The following is a 24,522-nucleotide window of genomic DNA, read 5'->3' on the forward strand; positions in this document are numbered from 1 at the left end:
CACTGTTTAAAACTATACTCTCCAACCTAAAATGCTTTCCCTTCTTTTCTCTCTATCCAAATTTTCTACCTGTCCATCAAATCCAGCTCCAACTCAAGTTCCCTGTCACCTAAGAGGCCTTCCAGACAAATTCTTTCCATCACACTCTCTCTCTTTCCTAGGTATCTTTAATTCCACTTATTGCCTCAGTCACTCAACCATCCATCCATCCCAGAAACATGAGACTACTATGGGTAAAATAAAGTACTCAGCAATGAGGTTGCACAAAAGAAGTAAGAATATTAGAGACAGAAGAGATAGAAAAGTAGCTAGTTTAACATAAAATATAATTTCATACCAAAAAGTACTTAGGAATGTTTCAGACTGTTTCAGACCTATAATCAATCATTTGTTGTTTTATGCATGCAAGTGTTAATGTGAGTGCCTCGTCACTTTAGCATGACTACAGATTTCTTGCATTTCTTTGACAGTCCTCCATGCATTCAACAAAAATTGGCTGAACTCCTGAGGCACAATGCTAGGTACTACGGGAGATACAAATAGATACAAGATCCAATATCTGCCCTTCACCTGAAGATAAAACAAGTATGCACATAACTATAAGATAAGGAAGAACACATGATAAATTAATATAAGTGTTACAGATCATGGTAAGTGCTAAAAGTATATGAAAAAAAAAGCAAAAATAAACAAAAGGTTTTTAAGGAAGGAGTCAGGTTTTCCTGGTACCCAAACTGAACCTAAAGCATCATTAGGATTCTAAAGGTCAAAATAGAGATAAATGCTAGAAAGAAATGACTTGTGCTTTACAAATGTGCCAACTGGCACGCTCTCCACCGGGGGCATGTGGCGCCTTTCCCTTCCCCCTTCTTCTGTCTTCTTCCCCCACATGCGTGTAACTCCTAAACTCAAAAGGTCTTCAGAAAACGTGCAACCAGGGGAGCAATGGGCAGCAGCAGCTCATCCCCAGCTAACCCCTTGGACCTGTCTCCAATGCCCCCTCTTCTCTGACTTAGGCTGTTTCTTTTCCACAGGGTTTCTAGAGAGCCAAGTTGCTCCTGCTGTTCTAGGCCCTCCCCTGTTTCACTGACCCCAGCTTTAATAAAAGTATTCTCAAAATCACAAAAAAGAAAATAAAGAAGAAGAAAGGGAAAAAATGGGCCAACTGATTGTTTTCTAACACAAAAGTCACTTCTACAAAAGTAAACTTTGGCCTGACCTGTGGTGGCACAGAGGATAAGGCGTCAACCTGGAATGCTGAGGTTGCCAGTTTGGAACCCTGGGCTTGCCCAGTCAAGGCACATATGAGAAGCAACTACTGGGAGTTGATGCTTCCTGCCTTCTCTTTCTCTTTCTCCCTCTCTCCTCTCTTTCTAAAATCAATAAATAAAACCTTTACAAAATAAATAAAGTAAATTTTGGTTCATTTTATTGAGGTTAACATCTAAACAATATTTTGATTAGTAATAAAACTTTTAAATTTTATATCAAAAGGAAGACTTAGATCTTCTGTTCTAAGTTTTCAACTCCTGACAGCTAACTGGCTTAAACAAAAAAAATAGCAAGGGATAGTTGACAAGTCTACAGGCTAATGAAATATTTATGGCTGCTAGAGTCTAAAAAAATCCTAAAGCTTTAATCACTATTTGTTTTAAATATACAAATTATGTCTTCTAGTTATTTAATATTAAATTGCATGCTCTATTACGGAACTCCTCAGGGAAAAAGATACTATTTAAATACAAAGGAGAAGTATAATTATTGATTCTCCACAAATTATTTGGATGTTCTAGTTTTCTGGGCTAGATTATTAGAACTGATTAATAAAGGAATTGCTCGCATGTGTGTGAGTATGTGTGTGTGTGTGTGAGAGAGAGAGAGAGAGAGAGAGAGAGAGAGAGAAGAGAAGAGAAGAGAAGAGAAGAGAAGAGAAGAGAAGAGAAGAGAAGAGAAGAAAAGAGAATGAAGGGTTCCAATGTGGCCAACCAAATTCCATGTGGATCCAACTCTTTCATAAATAACAACTATAAATTCTGGACAAAATAAAAAAAAATAAAAAAGAAAAAGAAAACAAAAACCCACCTTACCAAGTGGTGGCACAGTGGATAGAGCATCGGACTGGGATGCAGAGGACCCAGGTTCGAGACCCTGAGGTCGCCAGCTTGAGCGCGGGCTCACTGGTTTGAGCAAAGCTCACCAGTTCGGACCCAAGGTCACTGGCTTGAGCAAGGGGTTATGCGGTCTGCTGTAGCCCCACGGTCAAGGCACATATGAGAAAGCAATCGATGAACAACTAAAGTACCACAATGAAAAACTGATGATAGATGCTTCTCATCTCTCTGTGTTCCTGTCTGTCTGTCCCTACCTATCCCTCCCTCTGACCCTCGCTCTGTCTCTGTAAAATAAATAAATAAATAAATAAATAAATAAATAAATAAATAAATAGAATCTTAAAAAAAGAAAACAAAACCCATAACAAAAAGAATACTAAAAGCAGTCCCGGTGACAATAAATAGAAAAATGCCTAAGCAAACTGTGGTACTAACAATGGAATACTGCGGAGCAATTAAGAAATGAACCACTGATACATGTAACAATATGGCTGAATCGCAAAACCTATTATGCTGAGCAAAAAATGTCTCACACAAAAGAGTACATATGGTATGATTCCTATTATATGAAATTCTAAAAGAGAAATCTATGGTGAAAAAATAAACAATGGTTTCCTCTGGTGAGTATTTTAGGCAACTGATGCTGAAGACACGTGGAACTTTCTGAGTTGGTGGTAATTTTCAATATTTTCATAGGGGTTTTGAGTTAAGCATACATAGGTATAGGCATTTGTCAAAATGAAGTAAAAGTAGTTAAGATTTATGTTTTTCCCATGTAAGTTTTATCTCAAAAGAAAAAATGTAAAGTATTGAACTCTATCTAGTTAATGATATGCAAGCTCAAGTATTTAGGGGGAGTGTGTACCAATGGCTGGAATTTACCTTGAAATGCATCAAAAATGAGATGGAATAATGAATGGAGAGGCACAGATAGAATAAATATGTGATATAGCAAATATACTAAAATAGCAACAGCAAAATCTAGCTGTGGATATGAGAATTCATTGTAAACTTCTTTCAACTTTAAAATTTTTCAAAAAATGTTAGAGACAAAAAAAGAGAAAATAACATAGTTTAATTCACAAGTCCTATCAGACTAACATCATTTCCTATGTAGCAGGGTTGCCACTAGACTAGTACATCAGAGAAAGACAACTGACAACACATTTGGACCGCAATAAATTTGGACCTCTCTTCATATTCTGATCGAGGCCAAAAAATACCACAACCAACAGACTGCACAAATAACAATGGTAATTACTACTGTGGACAGCACTCTTCATTAGATACTTTCCTCGTACTTTATATGTATTAATGGATTTGATCTCTAAAACAAACCTATCGGGTAAATATTATTATGCACATTTCCACATTTTATCAATGGGGAGACTAAGGCATAGATAGGTTAGGTGATTTGCTCCAGGTCACAGAGGTAGCAGGTAAGTAAGTGGTACAGCCAGAGATTAGAATGCAGAGTCTGGGCTGGAGCCCCTGCTCTTCACCACTTCCCTAGGACGGCTCCCTTAGGCGACTTTGTATGGACATAATGTGATCTGTGGCACTCTTCTCAAGTTTCTGGATGACATGAAACTAGGAGAAAAAGCAAATACTTTACTAATTATCCAAAAAGATTACGGGCCATGTAAATGAGAGGCTGTATGTAACAAGATGAAATTCTACAGCGATAAACTACAAGATCCGGTAACCATTTTACCTGCAGGGACAGCGCCCGTGCATCGCAGGCGTTTGGCAAGAACCTGTCAAATGGATATGTGACTGAACGATGGGATAGAGAGAACGTGAGAAAAACAAAGAAAGGCTTTAGTAACACAAAAGCAAAAACTGCGAACATTTCATGTGAAGGGAAGAACAAGTGAACATGGGAGCAAACTTAAAATGTCTGGTACAGTGATGAAAAAGAATCAAACATAGTCTGTAATTGCCCCTAAGAATAAAAATAGAGCTAAGAGAGCGAAGCTAGAGCAGGGAGCTACATGAAAACAAATTCTGTGTCAGGATAAGAAAGACTTTTTTAACAGACATAACCACAAAGAAAAAGGCCGGGAGAGAAAGGACTTTTCTCAGAATGGCATGAATAACCTAAATTTAGTAAGGGTAGCGCAATGGAACATTCGACCAAATTAACTTAAAGATCTCTTTCAAATCTAAGAACTTACTATATAATAAAAGGCCATGTTTATAAGTTATAAAAAGCTTCAGATTGGTTAAAATGGTCATACCAGTCACCAAAATATGTAGACTTAAAATGGTCATACCAGTCACCAAAATAGACTTGAGATAAAATTTAAATGTAAAGGAAAAAGAAGAAAATAAAAATTATTTATTAAGTCTATAAATGGGGAGAGCTTTAAGTCTAAAAAATATTAGAGTTAAATTAAAAAAATATTTATGTACATGTTTAAAACTTTCCTATATGAAAAACATTAAAAGGAAAACAATAATAAGCTGTGCAGTTAGGATGAAGGGATTATATCTTTTTTTTTTTAATTTATTTATTTAGTTATTCATTTTTAGAGAGGAGAGAGAGAGACAGAGAGGGATAGAAAGGAGAGACAGAGAGAGAGAGAAGGGGGGAGGAGCTGGAAGCATCAACTCCCATATGTGCCTTGACCAGGCAAGCCCAGGGTTTCGATCCGGCGACCTCAGCATTTCCAGGTCGACACTTTATCCACTGCGCCACCACAGGTCAGGCCAGGATTATATCTTTAATATATAGCTATCCTATCCTGTACAGCAGCCACAGGCCACATGCACCTATTTAAATTTAATTAATTTAAATTGATCTTAACTAAACATGAAAAATTTAGTTTTTCTTTTTTATAATTTTATTCAGAAATTTTAGTAAATTAAATTTAATGGGGTGACATTGATCAATGAGTACATAGGTTTCAGGTGACCATTTCTATAGCATTTGAACTGTTGATTATGTTGTGTGCCCTTCACCCAAAGTCAAATCATTTTATTTTTATTTTTTTTAGATTTTATTTATTCTTTCTTAGAAAGAGAGAGAAAAGGGGGGAGGAGCAGGAAGCATCAACTCCCATATGTGCCTTGCAAGCCCGCGGTTTTGAACCAGCGACCTCAGCATTCTAGGTCGACACTTTATCACTGTGCCACCAAAGGGCAGGCAAATCATTTTCCATCACCATATATTTGTCCCTCTTTACCCCCCTCTCCCCACTCCCCATTTTGCTCAGGCTCCTCCTCCTGGTAACCACTTCATTTTTATCTATGTCCATGAGTCTCATCTTATATCCCACCTATGTGTGAAATCATATAGTTCTTAGCTTTTTCTGATTTACAATTTAGTTTTCCAATTGCACTAGCCACATTGCAAGTACTCAATAGCCACTTTTGCTAGTGGCTACTGTACTGGACAGTGCAAACATAGAACATTTTCATCATTGCAGAAAGTTTTATTGGAACATCATTATTTAAAACAGAATAATTTAGTGCAGGGAATTCATTGCATAGATGAAAGAAGAGCTGCTGAACAGGAGGCTGTGCAGCAAGCCCGAGATCAGCAACAGAAGGGAGCCATTACGCCCCAAAACAGAGGGCAAAGTGCAGAATCCAAACACCCACTATCACCTGGCAGAAGCTGAGATAGTAGGTATCTTGAGTGGGAGCTAGAGACAAGGATGAGAAGCAGTCCTTGCTGGATAAACAACCTGATATAAAAATAGAGGAAAAAATACCACTTCTCCCTTCCTTCTGCCCTCCAGTCATCTGCCAGCACCTCCCCTGGCTGAACCCAGACAAAACTCTGGGGACAAAGGAGCCTAATTGCTACTTATGGGGGTCAGACCCCATTAAAAAGGGCAAAACAGGGAAAGAAAGAAATGTAAGGTCAAAGGTAAGTTGTGGCACAAATAAAAAAGATAATTCAGAGAAAATAAAGCAAATGGCCAACCTTTGAAAAATGTCCAACCTCAGTAGTAACTAAATATAAATTAGAACGGTTACTATTAAAATAACAATATAAACTAATAACAATAATTCAAATATTTAGTGTTGATAAAAGTGTAGTAAAAAGAGATACTCTCATATAATCCTAGGGGAGAATATTTTCAAAGAAATTGGAACAATTTTGCAATTTGCATCAACATTTTTAAAAATGTTTATATTGTTAGACCTCCTGGGTGAATTTTTAAGGATAAATCCAAAGTCTAAAAGTAAAAAATAATTATAGAAATAAAAGATGTTCATTGCAGCCTTATAATATTGAAAAAAAAAAAAAAAAAAGGACAACCTTAGTAGGTCAGCAGTTAATTAAATTAAGGTATATCTTATATCTATCCATTTAGTGAAAAAAACACTGAGCGCTTTTTTGCCAACCACGATGCTAGGTGCTGGAAATATAAAAAAAGATTAAGAGGTAATAATAGACTAATTTATATCAATTTAAACAATGTTTATGAAGGATTTCAATACAAGCACAGGTATGATATGCCCAGTGAATAAAGCTGAATGTAAAAGTGATTACACTTTTATCAAAGTATGACAAAAGGTTAGTAACAGAGGTTGCCACTAATGGCAAGTTTATAAGTTTATTGTTTTCCTTCTTTACTTTTAAAGTTTATAGTCCTTCAGAACTATTAATGCAAATCTTTTTAAACTGTTAACCTGCCACGATGATGGCAGTTTACCTGTTGCAATAATAAACCGCATTGTTTGGATCCAGTTCTATTGCCTGTGTGTAACAATCCACTGCAGCAGCAAAATTTTCTTCTTTCATGTGGTTGTTGCCTAAAGTAATGAGTAAATACAGTAAGAATAACATATAGGGAAAATATAAAGTCTGTAAGACATATTTTAATCACAGAGACTCTAATAATAATAAAGGTCAACAACATGATTTTTCTGTCACATAGAAGATAAATTTCGTATTGTACATTAGACTTGATATTCCTTAGCCTTCAGTGTGTTTGAATAATTTTGACAATATAGAGTCTTAAAAATTAATGTATGTATCTCTTACAAACTTCAGACTTCAATAAATGAGTAAATGCAACAATTATGATTATCTCATGGCAAAATTTACCTCTTTTCACCTTCTTTATCTTCATCTCTCTTCTTCCTTTTAGAGTAGCCCCACCCTGTCTTAATACAACACTCTCCTCAATTATCACCTCAGTCTAGACCTGGTCTTCCACTCCTTCCCTGTCAAAACATATACCTCTGAGCAGCCAGACCCTCACAACTGCTGTGTGGGTAAGCTGGTAAAGCTAATCATGTTAATACATTATTGGTAGATAATATGTTCGTGTGCTATCTCTTCCAGACATAGATTCTTTTGAAAAGGAGATTATTAGATATTAATTTATAGAAAGACAGGATTTCAGATACCATAGGTAGCCCACAGGGTACTGATTTTCAGGAAGAACAACAGCAGATACATCTGGCAACAATTTACGTAGATTAACAACTGGTCAAGAAAAGAAGAGATTTCTTGTGGCTATCTTTTGTACTCTATTAAAGAGAAGAAAATTCAATTTGGTTCTTTTTCTTTTTTTTTTTTTTTTTTTTTCATTTTTCCAAAGCTAGAAACGGGGAGGCAGTCAGACAGACTCCTGCATGCACCCGACCCGGGATCCACCCGGCATGCCCACCAGGGGGCAATGCTCTGCCCATCTGGGGCGTCACTCTGTTGCATCCAGAGCCATTCTAGTGCTTGAGGCAGAGGCCACAGAGCCATCCCCAGTGCCCGGGCCATCTTTGCTCCAATGGAGCCTCGCTGCAGGAGGGGAAGAGAGAGACAGAGAGGAAGGAGAGGGGGAGGGGTGGAGAAGCAAATGGGCGCCTCTCCTGTGTGCCCTGGCCGGGAATCAAACCCAGGACTCTTGCACGCTAGGCGGACGCTCTACCGCTGAGCCAACCGGCCAGGGCCTCTTTTTCTTTTTTTCTTTGTTTTTTTTGTTAAGTAAGAGGAGGGAAGGCAGAGAGACAGACTCCTGTATGCACCAGAATTTACCTGGCAAGCCCCCTATGCAGCAATGCTCTGCCCATCTAGGGCCGCTGCTCTATTGCTGTGCAGCCAAGCTATTTTTAGCATCTGAGGTGGAGGCCATAAAGCCATCCTCAGTGCCTAGGGCAAACTCACTGAAACCAATTGAGCCATGGCTGCGGGAGGAGGAGAGAGAGCGAGAAAGAAAGAAAGAGAGAGAGATGAGAGGGAGGAGTGGAGGAGCAGATGGTTGCTTCAGTGTGTCCTGACCAGGAATTGAACCCAGGACATCAACACACCAGGCCAAGGCTCTGCCACTGAGCCAACCCACTAGGGCCTTAATTTGGTTTTTAAAAATAACTTTTGGCCCTGGCCGGTTGGCTCAGTGGTAGAGTGTTGACCTGGCATGCGGAAGTCCCGGGTTCGATTCCTGGCCAGGGCACACAGGAGAAGCGCCCATCTGCTTCTCCACCCCTCCCCCTCTCCTTCCTCTCTGTCTCTCTCTTCCCCTCCCGCAGCCGAGGCTCCATTGGAGCAAAGATGGCCCGGGCGCTGGGGATGGCTCCTTGGCCTCTGCCCCAAGTGCTAGAGTGGCTCTGGTCGCGACAGAGCAACGCCCCGGATGGGCAGAGCATCACCCCCTGGTGGGCGTGCTGGGTGGATACCGGTCGGGCGCATGCGGGAGTCTGTCTGACTGCCTCCCCGTTTCTAGCTTCAGAAAAATACAAAAAATAAAATAAATAACTTTTGAGAACCAGTGTTCAAAATCAAAAATTTTAAAACTCTAGAATTAGAAGAAAAACTTATATCCTAAAGGGTTCTGTTATTCCTCCCAGCTGCCTCTAAACCAGAAGCTCTATTAGGCTTGTTTTTTAATATATCATTAGCTAATTAATGGAAGAAGGGGGGTGTACATTTGCAGGAACAGAAATAGGAATATTAAATGCAGGTAGATAAAAGCACCTAAAATCATAAAGCATTACTGCAAATTAAGAATCAGAAGGGAATACAAAGAATTACTGCTAATGGGTACATGGTTGTTTGGAGGGGTAATAAAATGTTCTATAATTATGATGATAGCTGCACAGATCTGTAACTATACTAAAAAGCAATGAATTTGTAAACTTTAAAGGAGTAAATTGCATGATATGTGAATTATAGCTCAATAAGGCTGTTTTTTAAAATTTATGAAAGTTCATTTTCTCCCCACTCCCAACAAAGAAATGAATATGAAGCTTTTAAGGCAGCTAAGAGGATTCCACAGCTTCTATAATTAAGCAAGAAGTTAACTACATTAGCCTATGTACTTAAATAGATTTGCCTCCTTCATGGGAAAGATTAAAATTTTCTGTGTTACTGAGATTTCCTTGTTGCCATTGGACCTTTTTTGTTTGGGATGGCATTTTATTATTACTGTTATTAGTAGTAGTATTAAAACCTACTGTATATCTTGTCCTATAAACTGCCTCAAAGATATAGATATGATAATGTGTCTATATATATATGTAAAAATATATACACATATATACACATACTACAATTATAAGTACATTTACATATATTGATAAAAAAAGCTTCAAGCCCCTGGCCAGTTGGCTCAGTGGTAGAGCGTCGGCCTGGCATGCAGGAGTCCCAGGTTCAATTGCCGGCCAGGGCACACAGGAGAAGCACCCATCTGCTCCTCCACCCCTCCCCCTCTCCTTCCTCTCTGTCTCTCTCTTCCCCTCCCACAGCTGAGGCTCCATCGGAGCAAAGTTGGCCCGGGCGCTGAGGATGGCTCTATGGCCTCTGCCTCAGGTGCTAGAATGGCTCTGGTCGCGACAGAGCAACGCCTCAGATGGGCAGAGCATCGCCCCCTGGTAGGCGTGCCGGTGGATCCCGGTTGGGCACATGCGGGAGTCTGTCTGACTGCCTCCTCGTTTCCAACTTCAGAAAAATACAAAAAAAAAAAAAAAAAAAAAAGCTTCAAGTTAAAAAATATTTAATATTCAAAAATTCAGGACACAAATGATCAATTTTGTGAAGATAAATATAACTAAGCATTGTACAGCACTTTATAGTTACATGACATCCTTCTCTAAAATTGTCTCCTTTATTATCAAAACAACCCTATTAGATATGCCCATGCTTCTGTGATGTGTCCCGGAGTAACAACAATAAACTCTTGTTTTCATCTGATCTTACTGTCACTCTTCAGAAACAAAGCACACAAAAATATTTGAAAGCAACCTTTCAGGAAGGTACTAGTTGGCTAGAAGCCATAATTAACACAGATAAGAGTAACTGGCAACCTAGAGTAACCTTATGCTTAACAATCAACTACAGCCATTTGTTTTCACACAATTGTGACTCATTCATTAAAACCAAGAGTGCTTTAATATTCACTATTAGAAAATTTAATAATGTAGTAATCAAATGTGCTAATAAACACTTAAGTCAAGTGCTTATGTGCATGTATTAACAAACTTTGGAGAACTCAAAAACTAAATATACAAGTACAAGAGTTAAAATAATATTAAAAATTATTTTCATCTTTGAGTAAGCATAAAGAAGAATTTGGGATCCCAGTGTATACAAAGCAAATACAGTTATAAAGTACTGACCCTAAAGTTACTTGTTTTGCAAGTTTCATGCGCAACAGATCTGGCTGTCTTGAAGCCAAGCACGCCAGCAAGCCACACTGATATTGCCCACAACCCATTCTGTAGTTTTTGGCTTCTCTATCACATTCATTTCTGTTTCACAGGGTAAACCAGAATATTATTGATTGATAGTCACTTTGTCCAGAGTTTCAGGAAGTTTTACCAAATAAGTCATTTTTCTACGAAATATTTACCTTCATCTTTTTTTTTTTTTTTAATTTTTTATTTATTTATTCATTTTAGAGGAGAGAGAGAGAGAGATTGAGAGAGAGAGAGAGAGAGAAGGGGGGAGGAGCAGGAAGCTTCAACTCCCATATATGCCTTGACTGGGCAAGCCCAGGGTTTTGAACCGGCAACCTCAGCATTCCAGGTCAACGCTTTATCCACTGCGCCACCACAGGTCAGGCTTACCTTCATCTTTTAATTGGTCTGCTTTTCCCACATCTTCAGGTACTGAGTTTGAGAGAGGCAGAATGTCATTCTGAAAAAAAATATACAGTACTTCCATTTAGCTTCACTGGGAGTCATCCCAAAGAATTGCAAGTAACGTAATAATGGATTAGCCATGTCATAGTAAATCATCTGTAATTCCACATCATGAGACCTAACACCTAAATAACAGTGTTCGCAAGAAGAGGAGAAAGTCCTCACACACTTTTATTAGAAAAGCTACCATGTGGAGTTTTCCAGAAGATAATGGGCAACTGTGAATCAAAATAATTTTTACTTGCTTTTCCCCTACCCAGAAATCCTACATCATGAACAAAAAATGGAATTAGTATACAAAAAATAAAAATAAAAATATATTCAAGGGATTGTTTATATTACTGAAATTTCTAAAATATGTTTAATCTTCTAAGAGATATATTAGTAAGTCAAATTTGCAGTTTACCAACAAAAGCATTTATTATATGATTCTATTACTTAAATATGTATACACACCCACACACACAGACTAAAAAACAAAGACTGGAGAAGTATACACAAAAGATGGACAGTAGTAATATCTGGAGATAAATTTTTCAGTCTCTTCTTCATATCTTTTCATATTGTCCAAATTTCTTAAAACAATGGGTATATATTAATTTTATCATAAGATAAAAGTATAAAATTCCTGTTTTTGGTACTTACTATCAACCTCAAACTGCTTTTGCATTAATAAGGTTTCAACTAAAGGTGATTATGAACTCAATGAAAATTTAGAAATATCTTGAGAGACACTGAGAATACATACATTTTTCAATTTTTAAAAATCTTTTTAAAATTGGATTGCTTTAAACCTGACTCTGAAGTTCATAAATAATCCTACCATTTTCAAGAAAGCATAATTTATAGCCAATATACCCATGTAGTCTATTTAAAATCTATTAGTCAGCCTGACTGAGCGGTGGCACAGTGGATAGCGCGTCGGACTGGGATGCAGAGGACCCAGGTTCGAGACCCCGAGGTCGCCAGCTTGAGCACGGGCTCATCTGGTTTGAGCAAAGCTCACCAGCTTGGGCCCAAGGTCGCTGGCTCGAGCAAGGGGTTACTCGGTCTGCTGTAGCCCCACGGTCAAGGCACATATGAGAAAGCAATGAACAACTAAGGTGTCCCAGTGAAAAACTAATGATTGATGCTTCTCATCTCTCTCTGTTCCTGTCTGTTCCTGTCTGTCCCTCTCTCTGACTCTCTCTGTCACTGTAAAAAAAAAAAAAAAAAGATCTATTAATCAAACTGACCAGGCAGTGGGGCAGTGATAGAGCGTTGGCCTGGGATGCTGAGGACCCAGGTCCGAAGCACTGAGGTCCTCAGCTTGAGCATGGGATCATAAACATGATCCCAAGGTCACTGGCTTGAGGTCAAAGTCGCTGGCTTGAGCAAGGGGTCACTGGCTTGACTGTAGCCCCCTCCCACTCCATTCAAGGCACATATGAGAAAGCAATCAATGAACAACTAAGCTGCTGCAACAAAGAATTGATGCTTTTAATGTTTCTCACTTCCTGTCTGTCCCTCTCCCTGTCCCTCAAAAAAAAAAAAAGATCTATTCTTCATTACCTTTGTCTTGACTAAAGTATTGATAAACTTGATGGCTCTAATGTCAGAAATATACTTTGCTAATTACATAAAAATAGTCACAATTATAAAACCACACATAAAGTATATGAGACGTTCTTTTTTAAAAAGAATCTTTCTCTACTAATCAGTTTTTCTAACATAAAATATTGGGATAAAAAAGTATAAAATCAAGATCAAAACCTTTATAAGTAGAGGTCACTACTTAAAACTGACTATAGTCATTCAGGATGTAAGTGTAGTTCAAAGACACATTTACTGCCCAGAAGTACTTGCTTTTAGCATTCCATTTCAAATATTCTAACAAGTTTAGGCATGAAAAAAAGTGATTTTTAGGGTCATAAAAATGTCATACTGAAAAATGGATTATAACCCAATCTGTATTCTAAATTCTTCTGAATTATTTTAATAAAATTGCCAAAGTTTTACAACTTTGAAAACTAGTTCATATATTAAGTGAATACATTTGAGCAGCTCATGATGTAGGGAGAAGTATTATTTACTTTATATGAAAGGAATGAATCAGTCCTGACCAAGTGGTGTCACAGTGGATAGAGCATCAGACTGGGACATAGAGGACCCAGGTTTGAAACCCCGAGGTTGCTGGCTTGAGTGCGGGCTCATCCGTCTTGAGTGCGGGGTCACTGGCTTGAGTGTGGGATCATAGACATGACCCCATGGTCACTGGCTTGAAGCCCAAGGTTGCTGGCTTGAGCTGAAAGGTTGCTGGTTTGAGGCCCAAGGTTGCTGGCTTGAGCCCAAGGTTGCTGGCTTGAGCAAGGGGTCACTTACTCTTCTGTAGCCCCCCCCCCCCAATCAGGGCACATAAGAGAAGGCAATCACTGAACAACTAAGGAGCTGCAACAAAGAATTGATGCTTCTCATCTCTCTCCCTTCCTGTCTGTCTGTCCCTGATTGTCCCTCTTTCTCTGACTCTCTCTCTGTCTCTGTCAAAAAAAGAAAAAGGAATAAATCCTTATAACACATAAGCTCAATTAAGGGGATAAACAGAAAAACATGACCAATATAACAACCAAGAACACGTGGTGAGAAAACTTCTGTAATTATAACAGTCCTTATGCTGCTACAGACAAGTTTTATAATTTCTCTGTCATACTCTGCTAACAAATAGACACGTAATGAAGCCACAGCTATTAAATAGGTTTGACACCACACATAACATTATACAGATATATTATGGAGCCAGTTTCAAAAGCCTATAATTTAAAAATTGTAAGCAACGGCCTGGCCAGGTGGCTCATTGGATAAAGCTGAGGCTGCAGGTTTAACTCCCAGTCAGGGCATATAGAAAAAGCCATTAGTGACTACACAGCTATATGGAACAAGTAAGTGCAACAATGAGTTGATACTTCTCTCTCTCTCTTCACTTCCCCTCTCTCCCTCTCTTTCTCTCTCTCTCTCAAATCAGTGGAATAATTTAAAAAATATTAAGCAACAAATTTTTACAATTAAAAACAAAGACAAATAGCAAAATAAAAAAAGAGTCTCTTATACAGAGCGTAAAAATCAATTTGAGCATCCTGGGAGATAAGAAAAACAGTTCTGGCCTGACCAGGCGGTGGCGCAGTGGATAGAACGTCAGACTGGGATGCGGAGGACCCAGGTTCAAGACCCCGAGGTCACCAGCTTGAGCACGGGCTCATCTGGTTTGAGCAAAGCTCACCAGCTTGGACCTAATGTCACTGCCTCGATCAAGGGGTTACTCGGTCTGCTGAAGGCCTGCGGTCAAGGCACATATGAGAAAGCAATCAATGAACAACTAAGGTGTCGCAACGAAAAACTGATGATTGATGCTTCTCATCTCTCTCCCTTCCTGTCTATCTGTCCCTGTCTATCCCTCTCTCCCTGTCTCTGTAAAAACAGAGAGAGAGGAGAGAGAGAGAGAGAGAGAGAGAGAGAGAGAGAGAGAAACAGTTCTGATCTCTCCAGTACTAGGTGCAACAGTGGAAGTATAGAAGAGTGAGTGAATCCAAGTGCTGTCTCAAGCACGGGCCTCTCGGGGACCTAGGCATAAAGGTCAGTTTCAGCCATAGCCTTATCTAGCCACTAAAAGTGGGGTTTCCTAAGGAGGCCACAAGCCCCAACAAAGAAAGAACCCAGCAACCAAAAGAGAGAGAGAGAGAGAAAGAGAGAGAGAGAGAGAGAGGAGAGACAGAAATTCCTAATGAAAAATAGAGACATGCCATTGTCCACTCACATCTTGTCATATAATTACAATTCATCTGTTTGCAGAATTAAAGTACAGCTATATTATTCTTTTTCCAAGAATAAAAAGAAGGAGCAGTGTACTGCAAAATTACACTCTTCACTGCAACCCTAAGAGCCCCTTCCCGGCAAGTCCTAGAAACTCAATGTGGTATTCTCAGCAATGTCCCTGCAAGGCTGAGCACACACTGTGCTTCAGCTTCCCTCCTGCGTTCTTCACTCTGTACTGAAGCTTGAACTCAGAGCTAGAGAAACAAAAGTTGTTCATGAGGCACCAAAATGTAATGAAAAAGAAGATGTCACCACAGCCCCAACCTCACCAACCTTAAACTTTTCCAATCTTATGGTCCATGTTTCCCACAAAAGCTAGAAACCAGAGACCATGTAAACAGTCCTCAGGATGAGGGATCAGAAAATTGGGTTTCAATCATAGTTTTGCACATTGACCCTAAACTTTCCCCTGTTTTAAAGAGTCCATCAATGGCCAAATTTGATGAAATTGGCTTCAGAATGATGATTTAATTTCCGATGGATCTATTTCTACGATTGCTTCCTAAACATTAAGCCTTTTGTTTTTAACTTGTAGTCCATGTTTCAGAGGAACGTCAATTCAGATGTCAGAAATCTAAAAATGCTCTGATATTGTAAAGGACTTAAAAAGTCAACCTGGACAAGCCCTGGCTGGATGGCTCAGTTTGTTAGAGCATCATCTGGAATGCAGAGTTTGCTGGTTCAACACCTGGTCAGGGTACATAGAGAACCAGATTGTTTCTGTCTGTCTCTTCTCTCTCCCTTCCACTCTCTCTAGAATCAATCAGTAATTTTTTTTTTTTTTTGATTTTTCTGAAGCTGGAAACAGGGAGAGACAGTCAGACAGACTCCCGCATGCGCCTGACCGGGATCCACCCGGCACGCCCACTAGGGGGCGACACTCTGCCTACCAGGGGGCGATGCTCTGCCCCTCCGGGGCGTCGCTCTGTTGCGACCAGAGCCACTCTAGCGCCTGGGGCAGAGGCCAAGGAGCCATCCCCAGCACCCGGGCCATTTTGCTCCAATGGAGCCTCGGCTGCGGGAGGGGAAGAGAGAGACAGAGAGGAAGGAGAGGGGGAGGGGTGGAGAAGCAGATGGGCACTTCTCCTGTGTGCCCTGGCCGGGAATCGAACCCGGGACTTCTGCACGCCAGGCCGACGCTCTACCACTGAGCCAACCGGCCAGGGCAATCAGTAATTTTTTTATTTATTTTTTTAGCAAGAAAGAGAGAAGGACAGACAGGGACAGACAGGAAGGGAGAGAGATGAGAAGCATTAATTCTTTGTTGCAGTTCCTTACTTGTTCATTGGTTGCTTTCTCATATGTGCCTTGACCAGAGGGCTCCAGCAGAGCGAGTAACTCTTTGCTCAAGCCAGCGACCTCGGACTCAAGCCAGTGACCTTGGGCTTCTAGCCAGTAACCTTTGGGCTCAAGCCAGAGACCATGGGGTCATGTCTAGTATGATCCCATGCTCAAGCTGGTGAGCCCGCGCTCAAGCCAGCGACGTAGGGGTTTCAAACCTGGGTCCTCAGCATCCCAGGCCAACACTCTGTCCACTGTGCCACCACCTGGTCAGGTAGTAAATTTTTTTAAAAAGTCAATTATGACATATTAAATACAAAAGAAGATAAGAGGATGAGAATAGCTACTAAAGCACATTAAAATTTTAGATCACAAATCATATCCATATGGATTGTCTTACCCAGAAAGAAGTTAGTTACATATGACAAGACACCTTAAGTAGCATTTCTTAAGCATATGGACAATGCTATGGGAAAATGGAGAGCTATACATATTAGAGAATTTCATATGTAACTCAAATATTGACAATCCAATGTAATATGGTAGTCATACTTAAATTAGATACTAATAAGAAAACAATGACAGCTTACCTTACAGAAGGAATTTGTGAACAATTCTGTAAGAGGCTGTGAAACTGCTAGATGTGTATCTTCTGGGCTGATTTTAAAAACTGTCTCCAGGCACTGAATTGCAACTTGAAAGAAATTTTAATAGTGAAAAAAAAAATTAGCAACCTAAAAAAAGAAACAATCTTGTTTTTTTCTGGTAGAAATCTGCACTCTGTTGCCATCTGTGGTAATTCAGTATTTATGCTCACAGAACATAAGGAAAAGGGCTCAGCTGCAGAGATTTCTGTTTATAGGCCAGCTATTGAGGGAAGATGACTTGAGTGTTTTATTCCTCAGTTAAAGAAAAAGGTTACTTAGAATATATTCTCAATATAATTATTACATCATATTCTTGTCGAAGCAAGTCATTATCTAGCTTTGGTGTATAACTAGGATACAGACTGGATGGAGCGACATGATGGGTGATTATGCTAGAAAGGAAGTCTATTACTGGGTGACAAGACACCTTAAGTAGCATTTCTTAAGCATATGGACAATGCTATGGGAAAATGGAGAGCTATACATATTAGAGAATTTCATTAGGAGAATAACATAACGGGATTTGTGTTCAGGACTAAAAAGTCTGGTGGGAATGTTGAGAATGGAGTAGAGAGATAAGGAAGCTGAGGGAGAAAATGGAAGCAGAAAACCAGTGGGTTCCTACTTAAATGGTTTAAACCAGCGATTGTCAACTTTTTTCATCTATGGCACAAATAAACTAATTCCTCAAATTCTGCAGCACACCCAAAAATATATTTTTGCTGATCTGACAAAAAAACAATTGGTATAATTTTGACTCATTCACACTGGACAGCTATCATTGTATTATCTGACATCATTTTTTTTAATTTGACAATCTAAGGGAAGAGGTCTGTGCCCCTGACTAAATAGTCAGGTATTGCATGTTTAAAAGTTCTTGTGGCACACCAGTTGAAAATCAATGCACTAAAGAAACAAGGAGTCTGAACTAGGGCAATAACAGTGAAGAAAGCATGTTCTGTCCTCTCTGTGAGTTCCCACTAAAGACAACAGAGGCAAAGTCTCATCCTTCTAGTGCTCATGTTTGAAAAGGAATTCTCTCCTGGATCAACAAGATAAGACTGTAACCAAAATGTCCAGTGTATGTCCAGACAGTATGGAATTGACTCACTTATATCTGTTTGTGACTTAAATGATCCATTATGTATTAATTGTGGTCCTGAGAAAATTATCCATCAAGAAAAAAACATTATTGCTTTTATAATCCACAGAAACAACTCTCCTTAGAAATAGGACTGAATAAGCAACTAAGTTACCTACTACAAAAAGTCGGTGTCTTTTAGAAAGAAGAGAATCTATAATATTTACCTATCTTTCATCCTCTCCCTTTCTATTTCTGCCAAGAAATTGTCCTTATACTTCAGTTGTACTTGTACTATAAACATTGGGCCACAAGAAAATAGTGACTATTGCCATTAGGACAGCTAATTTCAATATAATAATAATAATAATAATAATAAATATATGTGTATATATACAGAAATCTTTTTATTCTTGATTCTCTCAACAAATCTCTTAGATAAAAAGAGCAGATATCTAATAAACTAAGAAACAAATATAGGTCAAAGAAGTGAAATATCCAGGGTCACTTGATTCAATTCATCAATTCAATACAGCAAATTTTTAGTGGGCACCTACACAGTGTCAGACACTTTTCTGGCTGCTTTGGATAAAGCAGTGAATGAACAAAAAAGATCCCTGGGCCCTGGCCGGTTGGCTCAGCGGTAGAGCGTCGGCCTGGTGTGCGGGGGACCCGGGTTTGATTCCCGGCCAGGGCACATAGGAGAAGCGCCCATTTGCTTCTCCACTGCCCCCCTCCTTCCTCTCTGTCTCTCTCTTCCCCTCCCGCAGCCAAGGCTCCATTGGAGCAAAGATGGCCCGGGCGCTGGGGATGGCTCCTTGGCCTCTGCCCCAGGCGCTAGAGTGGCTCTGGTCACGGCAGAGCGATGCCCCGGAGGGGCAGAGCATCACCCCCTGGTGGGCAGAGCGTCGCCCCTGGTGGGGGTGCCGGGTGGATCCCGGTTGGGCACATGCGGGAGTCTGTCTGACTGTCTCTCCCCGTTTCCAGCTTCAGAAAAATACAAAAAAAAAAAAAAAAAAAGATCCCTGACTTCTTGGGGCTAGTGGTCAACAGAGAGGTAGATATAAATAATAAACAAGTAGAACAGAACAAGGAGGATGCAGGCTGCAGATTTAATATTAGGGTAGGCCTCATTCAGAAAAGAGATCTGACAAAAACTTGAAGAAGGGAGAATTACCATAATCTGGGGGAAGAACATTCTAGGCAGAGAGAACTACAGCAAAAGCCCTTAGGAAAGAAGATTTGGTACATTCTGAGTGAAGAAGCTAATTTGACTCAAGCCAAATGAGAAAAGGGAAAAGGGTGTGAACAGAACATCACAGAAGTCCAAGTTTTACAGACCTTTTAGAAAATAATTAAGTAACATGAAGAGTCACTACAAGATTTTGAGTGGAGAAATGATAGACTCTGACATCCTGTTTTAGATCACTGGCAACTGTGTTGAAAATAGTCAACAAAGCATCAAGGACAGAAACAGAGACCAGTTAGAGGCTATCACAGCCAAAGAGATGAGAAATATTTAGTTCTATCCAGGGGTAATATCTATGGAGGTGGGAAGAAGTGGTCAGACTTTTTAGACATATTTTGGAGGTACAACCAACAGGATTTATTGAATGATTATGTGTAAAGGGTGAGGGAAGAGAAGAGTTCAGGTTGATGCCAAAGTTTTTGACTTGAACAACTGAAAAGATAAGGTTGGCATCAACTGCGATAGAAAAGTTGTGAATAGAACAGGTTTTGGGTGGAAGGATCAGAATTTTGTTTTGGGAAATGTTCACTCTGATATGCTTGTTAGACATACAAATGCAGATACGTACTAGGCAACTGTATATAGAAGTCTGGAGTTCAGAAGAAAGGTCTGGGCTGAGGGTATATATCTGAGATATATCATCACATAAATAAAGGATATTTAAGGCCAAGAAGCTGAATGATAACACCAAAAAAAGTTCGTGTATAGAATGAAGAGAAGTTCAAGCATTGGACCCAGAATACTCCAGCGCAGGGAAAAGAAGATGAACCAGCAAAGGAGACAGAGAAGTAGCAAACAATGAGATAAGAAAAAAACCAAGAGAGGAGTACATATCCTGGAAGCCAAGTGAGTCAAGTTTATGAGGAGAAGGGGGATGAGGGAGTGATCAGCAACTTTATTAATGCGGCTAATTGGTCAGATAAAGACTGAGAACTGATCATTGAACTAAATAACACAGAAATCATTGATGACCTTGATGAGAAAAGTATAGAGTGGGTTTAAGAATGACTAAGAGCCCTGGCCGGTTAGCTCAGTGGTAGAGCGTCGGCCTGGAGTGCAGGAGTCCCGGGTTTGATTCCCGGCCAGGGCACACAGGAGAAGCACCCATCTGCTTCTCCACCCCTCCCCCTCTCCTTCCTCTCTGTCTCTCTCTTCCCCTCCTGCAGCCAAGGCTCCACTGGAGCAAAGTTGTTCGGGCGCTGAGGATGGCTCCATGGCCTCTGCCTCAGGCACTGGAATGGCCCTGGTTGCAATAGAGCAACATCCCAGATGGGCAGAGCATCGCCCCCAGGTGGGCATGCCGAGTGGATCCCGGTCGGGCGCATGTGGGAGTCTGTCTGACTGCCTCCCTGTTTCCAACTTCAGAAAAATACAAACAAACAAACAAACAAAAAACAAAAAAAAAGAATGACTAACAGATGAACTGGAGAAAGCAAGTATGTACAACTTGTTTAGAGTTTTCCTGCAAAGGGAGATAAATAAATAAATAAATAAGGCAGTAGTTCGGGAGCTGCAGGGTAGTATGGAAAGAGTAATTATTTGTTGTTAATGCTTTAAGAAGAAAGAAATAATGGAAAGTGTATTCTGATGGAAATGATCCAGTAGAGAGTGAAAATGTGCTGATGTAAGACATGGACGGTAGAATAACTAGAGAGAAATCCTGCAGTAGGTGAGACAGGCTGGGGTCCAGTGTGCCAGTAAAGGGGTCCCACTTAGAAAGGACAATGGATAGGTTCATCTGTGGTGTCTTAGTCCATTCAGGCTGTTATCACATAATGCCATAGACTGGGTGGCTTATAAGCAACAGAAATTCTCATAGTTCTGGAGGTTGGGAAGTCCAAGATCAAGGCACCAGCAGATTTGATGTCTGATAAGGAGCTACTTTCTGGTTCATAGATGGCACCTTCTCACTGTGTCATCACATGGTGGAAGGAGCAAGGGAGCTCTCTGATGTTTCTTTTCCTTTTTTAAAAAATTATTTCTATTTATTCATTTTAGAGAAGAGAGAGAGAGAGAGAGAGAGAGAGAGGGAGAGAAGGGGGGTAGGAGCAGGAAGCATCAACTCCCATATGTGCCCTGACTGGGCAAGCCCAGGGTTTTGAACCAGTGACCTCAGTGTTCCAGGTCAACGCTTGATCCACTGCGCCACCACAGGTCAGGCTGTTGTTTCTTTTTTTTTTTTTTTCTTTTCTTTTTTCTTTTTTTTTTACAGGGACAGAGAGAGAGAGTCAGAGAGAGGTTTAGATAGGGACAGACAGCCAGGAACAGAGAGAGATGAGAAGCATCAATCATCAGTTTTTTGTTGTGACACCTTAGTTGTTCATTGATTGCTTTCTCATACGTGCCTTGACCACAGGCCTTCAGCAGACTGGGCAACCCCTTGCTCGAGCCAGCAACCTTGGGTCCAAGCTGGTGAGCTTTTGCTCAAACCAGATGAGCCCGTGCTCAAGCTGGAGACCTTGGGATCTCGAACCTGGGTCTTCCACATCCCAGTCCGACGCTCTATCCACTGCGCCACCACCTGGTCAGGCTGATGTTTCTTTTTTAAGGGCACTAATCCCAATCATGAGAGCCCCAACTTGGAATACTATTTTATTGGGCATTAGGTTTCAACATACAAATTTTGAGAGATCACAAATGTTTAGTCCATAGCATATAGTAATAGTTAGACAGGCAGGCAGAGTGTGTGGGTGCAGATGCTGGGTAGATGGGGCAGAGAGAGTCTTCTTACTACTTCAATATTCTTAGTGCAGTAGGCAGCATGGTCACCGGCTGAAACTGAGTACAGGGAAGGAGGTTTAAGGGTTTGAGAAAATACCAGGAGGTGTTAAAGAGGTCATGTAGGAGAGCAGAAGTGTGAATGAACTTGGAACAGATAGTATGACTGCTGGACAGCATTAAAGGTCCACTTGAGGCTTGTGTTCTGAATTTAGAGTGCGACCAGTCAGCAAAGCTGTGTTTTGCTCCAGCTAAATATATGTTGACATAAATATGGGTAGAGAGTAGATGAAGATCCAGGCATCCCCAAACTACGGCCTGCGGGCTGCATGAGGCCCCCTGAGGCCATTTATCCGGCCCCCTGCTGCACTTCTGGAAGGGGCACCTCTTTCATTGGTGGTCAGTGAGAGGAGCACTGTATGTGGCGGCCCTCCAACGGTCTGAGGGACAGTGAACTGGCCCTCTGTGTAAAAAGTTTGGGGACCCCTGATCTAGACTTAAACAAGGTTGGGTTTTGCAAAATAGGGAGGGATTGACAAGGGTGTGATTATCATGATCAACCATGCAATTTAAACTGGGTAAGAAGAGGGGTATAAAAACATAAGGGGTCAAGAGATTGGAGGTATGGGTAAGGTGCAAGAATTGTTTGGGGAGGGATTGTAGAGGGAGTAAGCTGGAAAGACAGGCAGTAGTGGTCAAGAAGTGAAATGTCTAAGATAGAGATCATGGAAGGAATGTAGTTGGGTAATGACAAGGTTTAGGGAAGAGTTTCTCAACCTTGGCACTACTGACATTTTGAACTAGATAATTCTTTGTAGTTGGAGGCATCCCATGCATTGTAGTATGTTTAGCAGCATCTACTAGATTCCAATAATACCAGCTCCCCAGTTGTGACAATCAAAACTATCTTCAGCCTGACCAGTGGTGGCACAGTGGGTAAAGCATTGACCAAGATACCGAGGTTCCAGGGTTGAAACCCCCAGGTCGCTGGCTTGAGCACAGGTTCACCAGCTTGAACCCCAGGTCGCAAGCTTGTACAAGGAGTCACTGGCTTGGCTGGAGCCTCCTGGGTCAAGGCACATATGAAAAACAATCAATGAACAACTAAAGTGATGCAACTATGAGCTGATACTTCTCATGTCTCCCCCCACACACACACACACACATATACATAAATAAATCTCCAAACACTGCAAAATCACCCTGAGTTGAGAACCACTAGTCTAGGGCTTGACCAAGGGAGTAAATGGTTGAGATCACTGGGAGGAAAGAAGGTCAAGGAATTGAGAGCCAAGGAAACTGGAAGAATCATTTGTGAGTATACTGCAATTGCCAAGAATTAAGACAGGAGTAGTGCTTAGAGAGACTGACAGTGAGCAGGAGCCACAACAGTGAGAACATGAAATAGTCATCAGTAGATGACTACAATTAGGAGTGAATGACATCAACTAATGAGAAGGCTCAAAGTCAATAATACATCAGCTCATCATAGTGGTAAAGCCATTACTAGAACTTAAGCTCCTTTTCTAAGGCTTTTTAAAGTATCTAGAAGGTGGGCAGACATCTCCACATGCTTTTATAGTTAATAAAATTAGACTTACAGAGTCAAAAATAGAGATTGGTCAAAACCAATTGGCACCATTTCTGGACACCATAGATAACAAACAGCTGAAGACACATATTTTTGGCTGAATACCATTCTAAAAATAGGACATAACATCTTGGTTTAAAAAAAAAACACTAAAATTTTCTTCTTGTTTTTAAAAGTATTATACTGCCTTTGATTAAAGAAGAAACATCTTTTATTAAATGACTGCATTTATCTTTTTGCTACAGAGCAGCCACAACCAAAATCCTCCTTACATAACCAGTCACCTTTACTTTCACATACTCTAACCATCCTTAATATTAAATGGACTGATTGCAATGTTCCCCAACTGTATGTCACTTGCTTCTTCCACTGCCACCTACAAAGACATCATCTCATCAGACTGCAAGACCAATTTTCATCCCTACCATCTAAAAGCATATTCACAAGGGAAGGCTTGTTAAAATTAATAGATATGCTCCCTTTATAGGAGAAACAGCTTCAACAGAGGAAATTCAAGTTGTACTGTTATTTAAGTTCTCCCAAATTCATTGTCTCATTGCAATAATTAAGTCCTCAGTCCACAACAAAGTTAGGATCTTTGAACCTCCACAAGCCCATGTGCAGAATTCTGTCTTGTTATGGTTATACTAAATATAAATTTTATAATGCAGAAATACGAACCAGAAAAGATGGTGTCAAGGAAACATGATGATATCATGCAAGTCCTGCTCAACTTTACAGATTATGAAATCTAACATTTTAAGCTCACATATAATAGGGTGCAAATCTTTCATTTCAAGTCCCCAAACAGAAAGTTGTTAGAGCATGATAGTGATAAAATTATTAGACTTTTACATAGTGCTTTCATAATGACTAAGGTATTTTCATGTATTGCTTCTCAA

General features: G+C 40.2%; 1 protein-coding gene across 2 annotated transcripts in view; it reads right to left on the minus strand.

The window, feature by feature from the left end:
• Positions 1–24,522, minus strand: part of SGTB (small glutamine rich tetratricopeptide repeat co-chaperone beta) — a 47,704-nt gene that overhangs the window by 21,308 nt on the left and 1,874 nt on the right. For both annotated transcript variants that reach the window (XM_066376069.1, XM_066376077.1), the window contains exons 3-5: positions 16,925–17,028; positions 11,133–11,202; positions 6,782–6,881 (exon numbers count right to left, since the gene is read on the minus strand). In XM_066376069.1, coding sequence (XP_066232166.1) covers positions 6,782–6,881; positions 11,133–11,202; positions 16,925–17,028 — 274 coding nt within the window. The remainder of the gene's footprint in view (positions 1–6,781; positions 6,882–11,132; positions 11,203–16,924; positions 17,029–24,522) is intronic.

This window comes from Saccopteryx leptura, chromosome 1 (assembly GCF_036850995.1).
Source record: "Saccopteryx leptura isolate mSacLep1 chromosome 1, mSacLep1_pri_phased_curated, whole genome shotgun sequence".
In the NCBI taxonomy this organism is placed as follows: domain Eukaryota; kingdom Metazoa; phylum Chordata; class Mammalia; order Chiroptera; family Emballonuridae; genus Saccopteryx; species Saccopteryx leptura.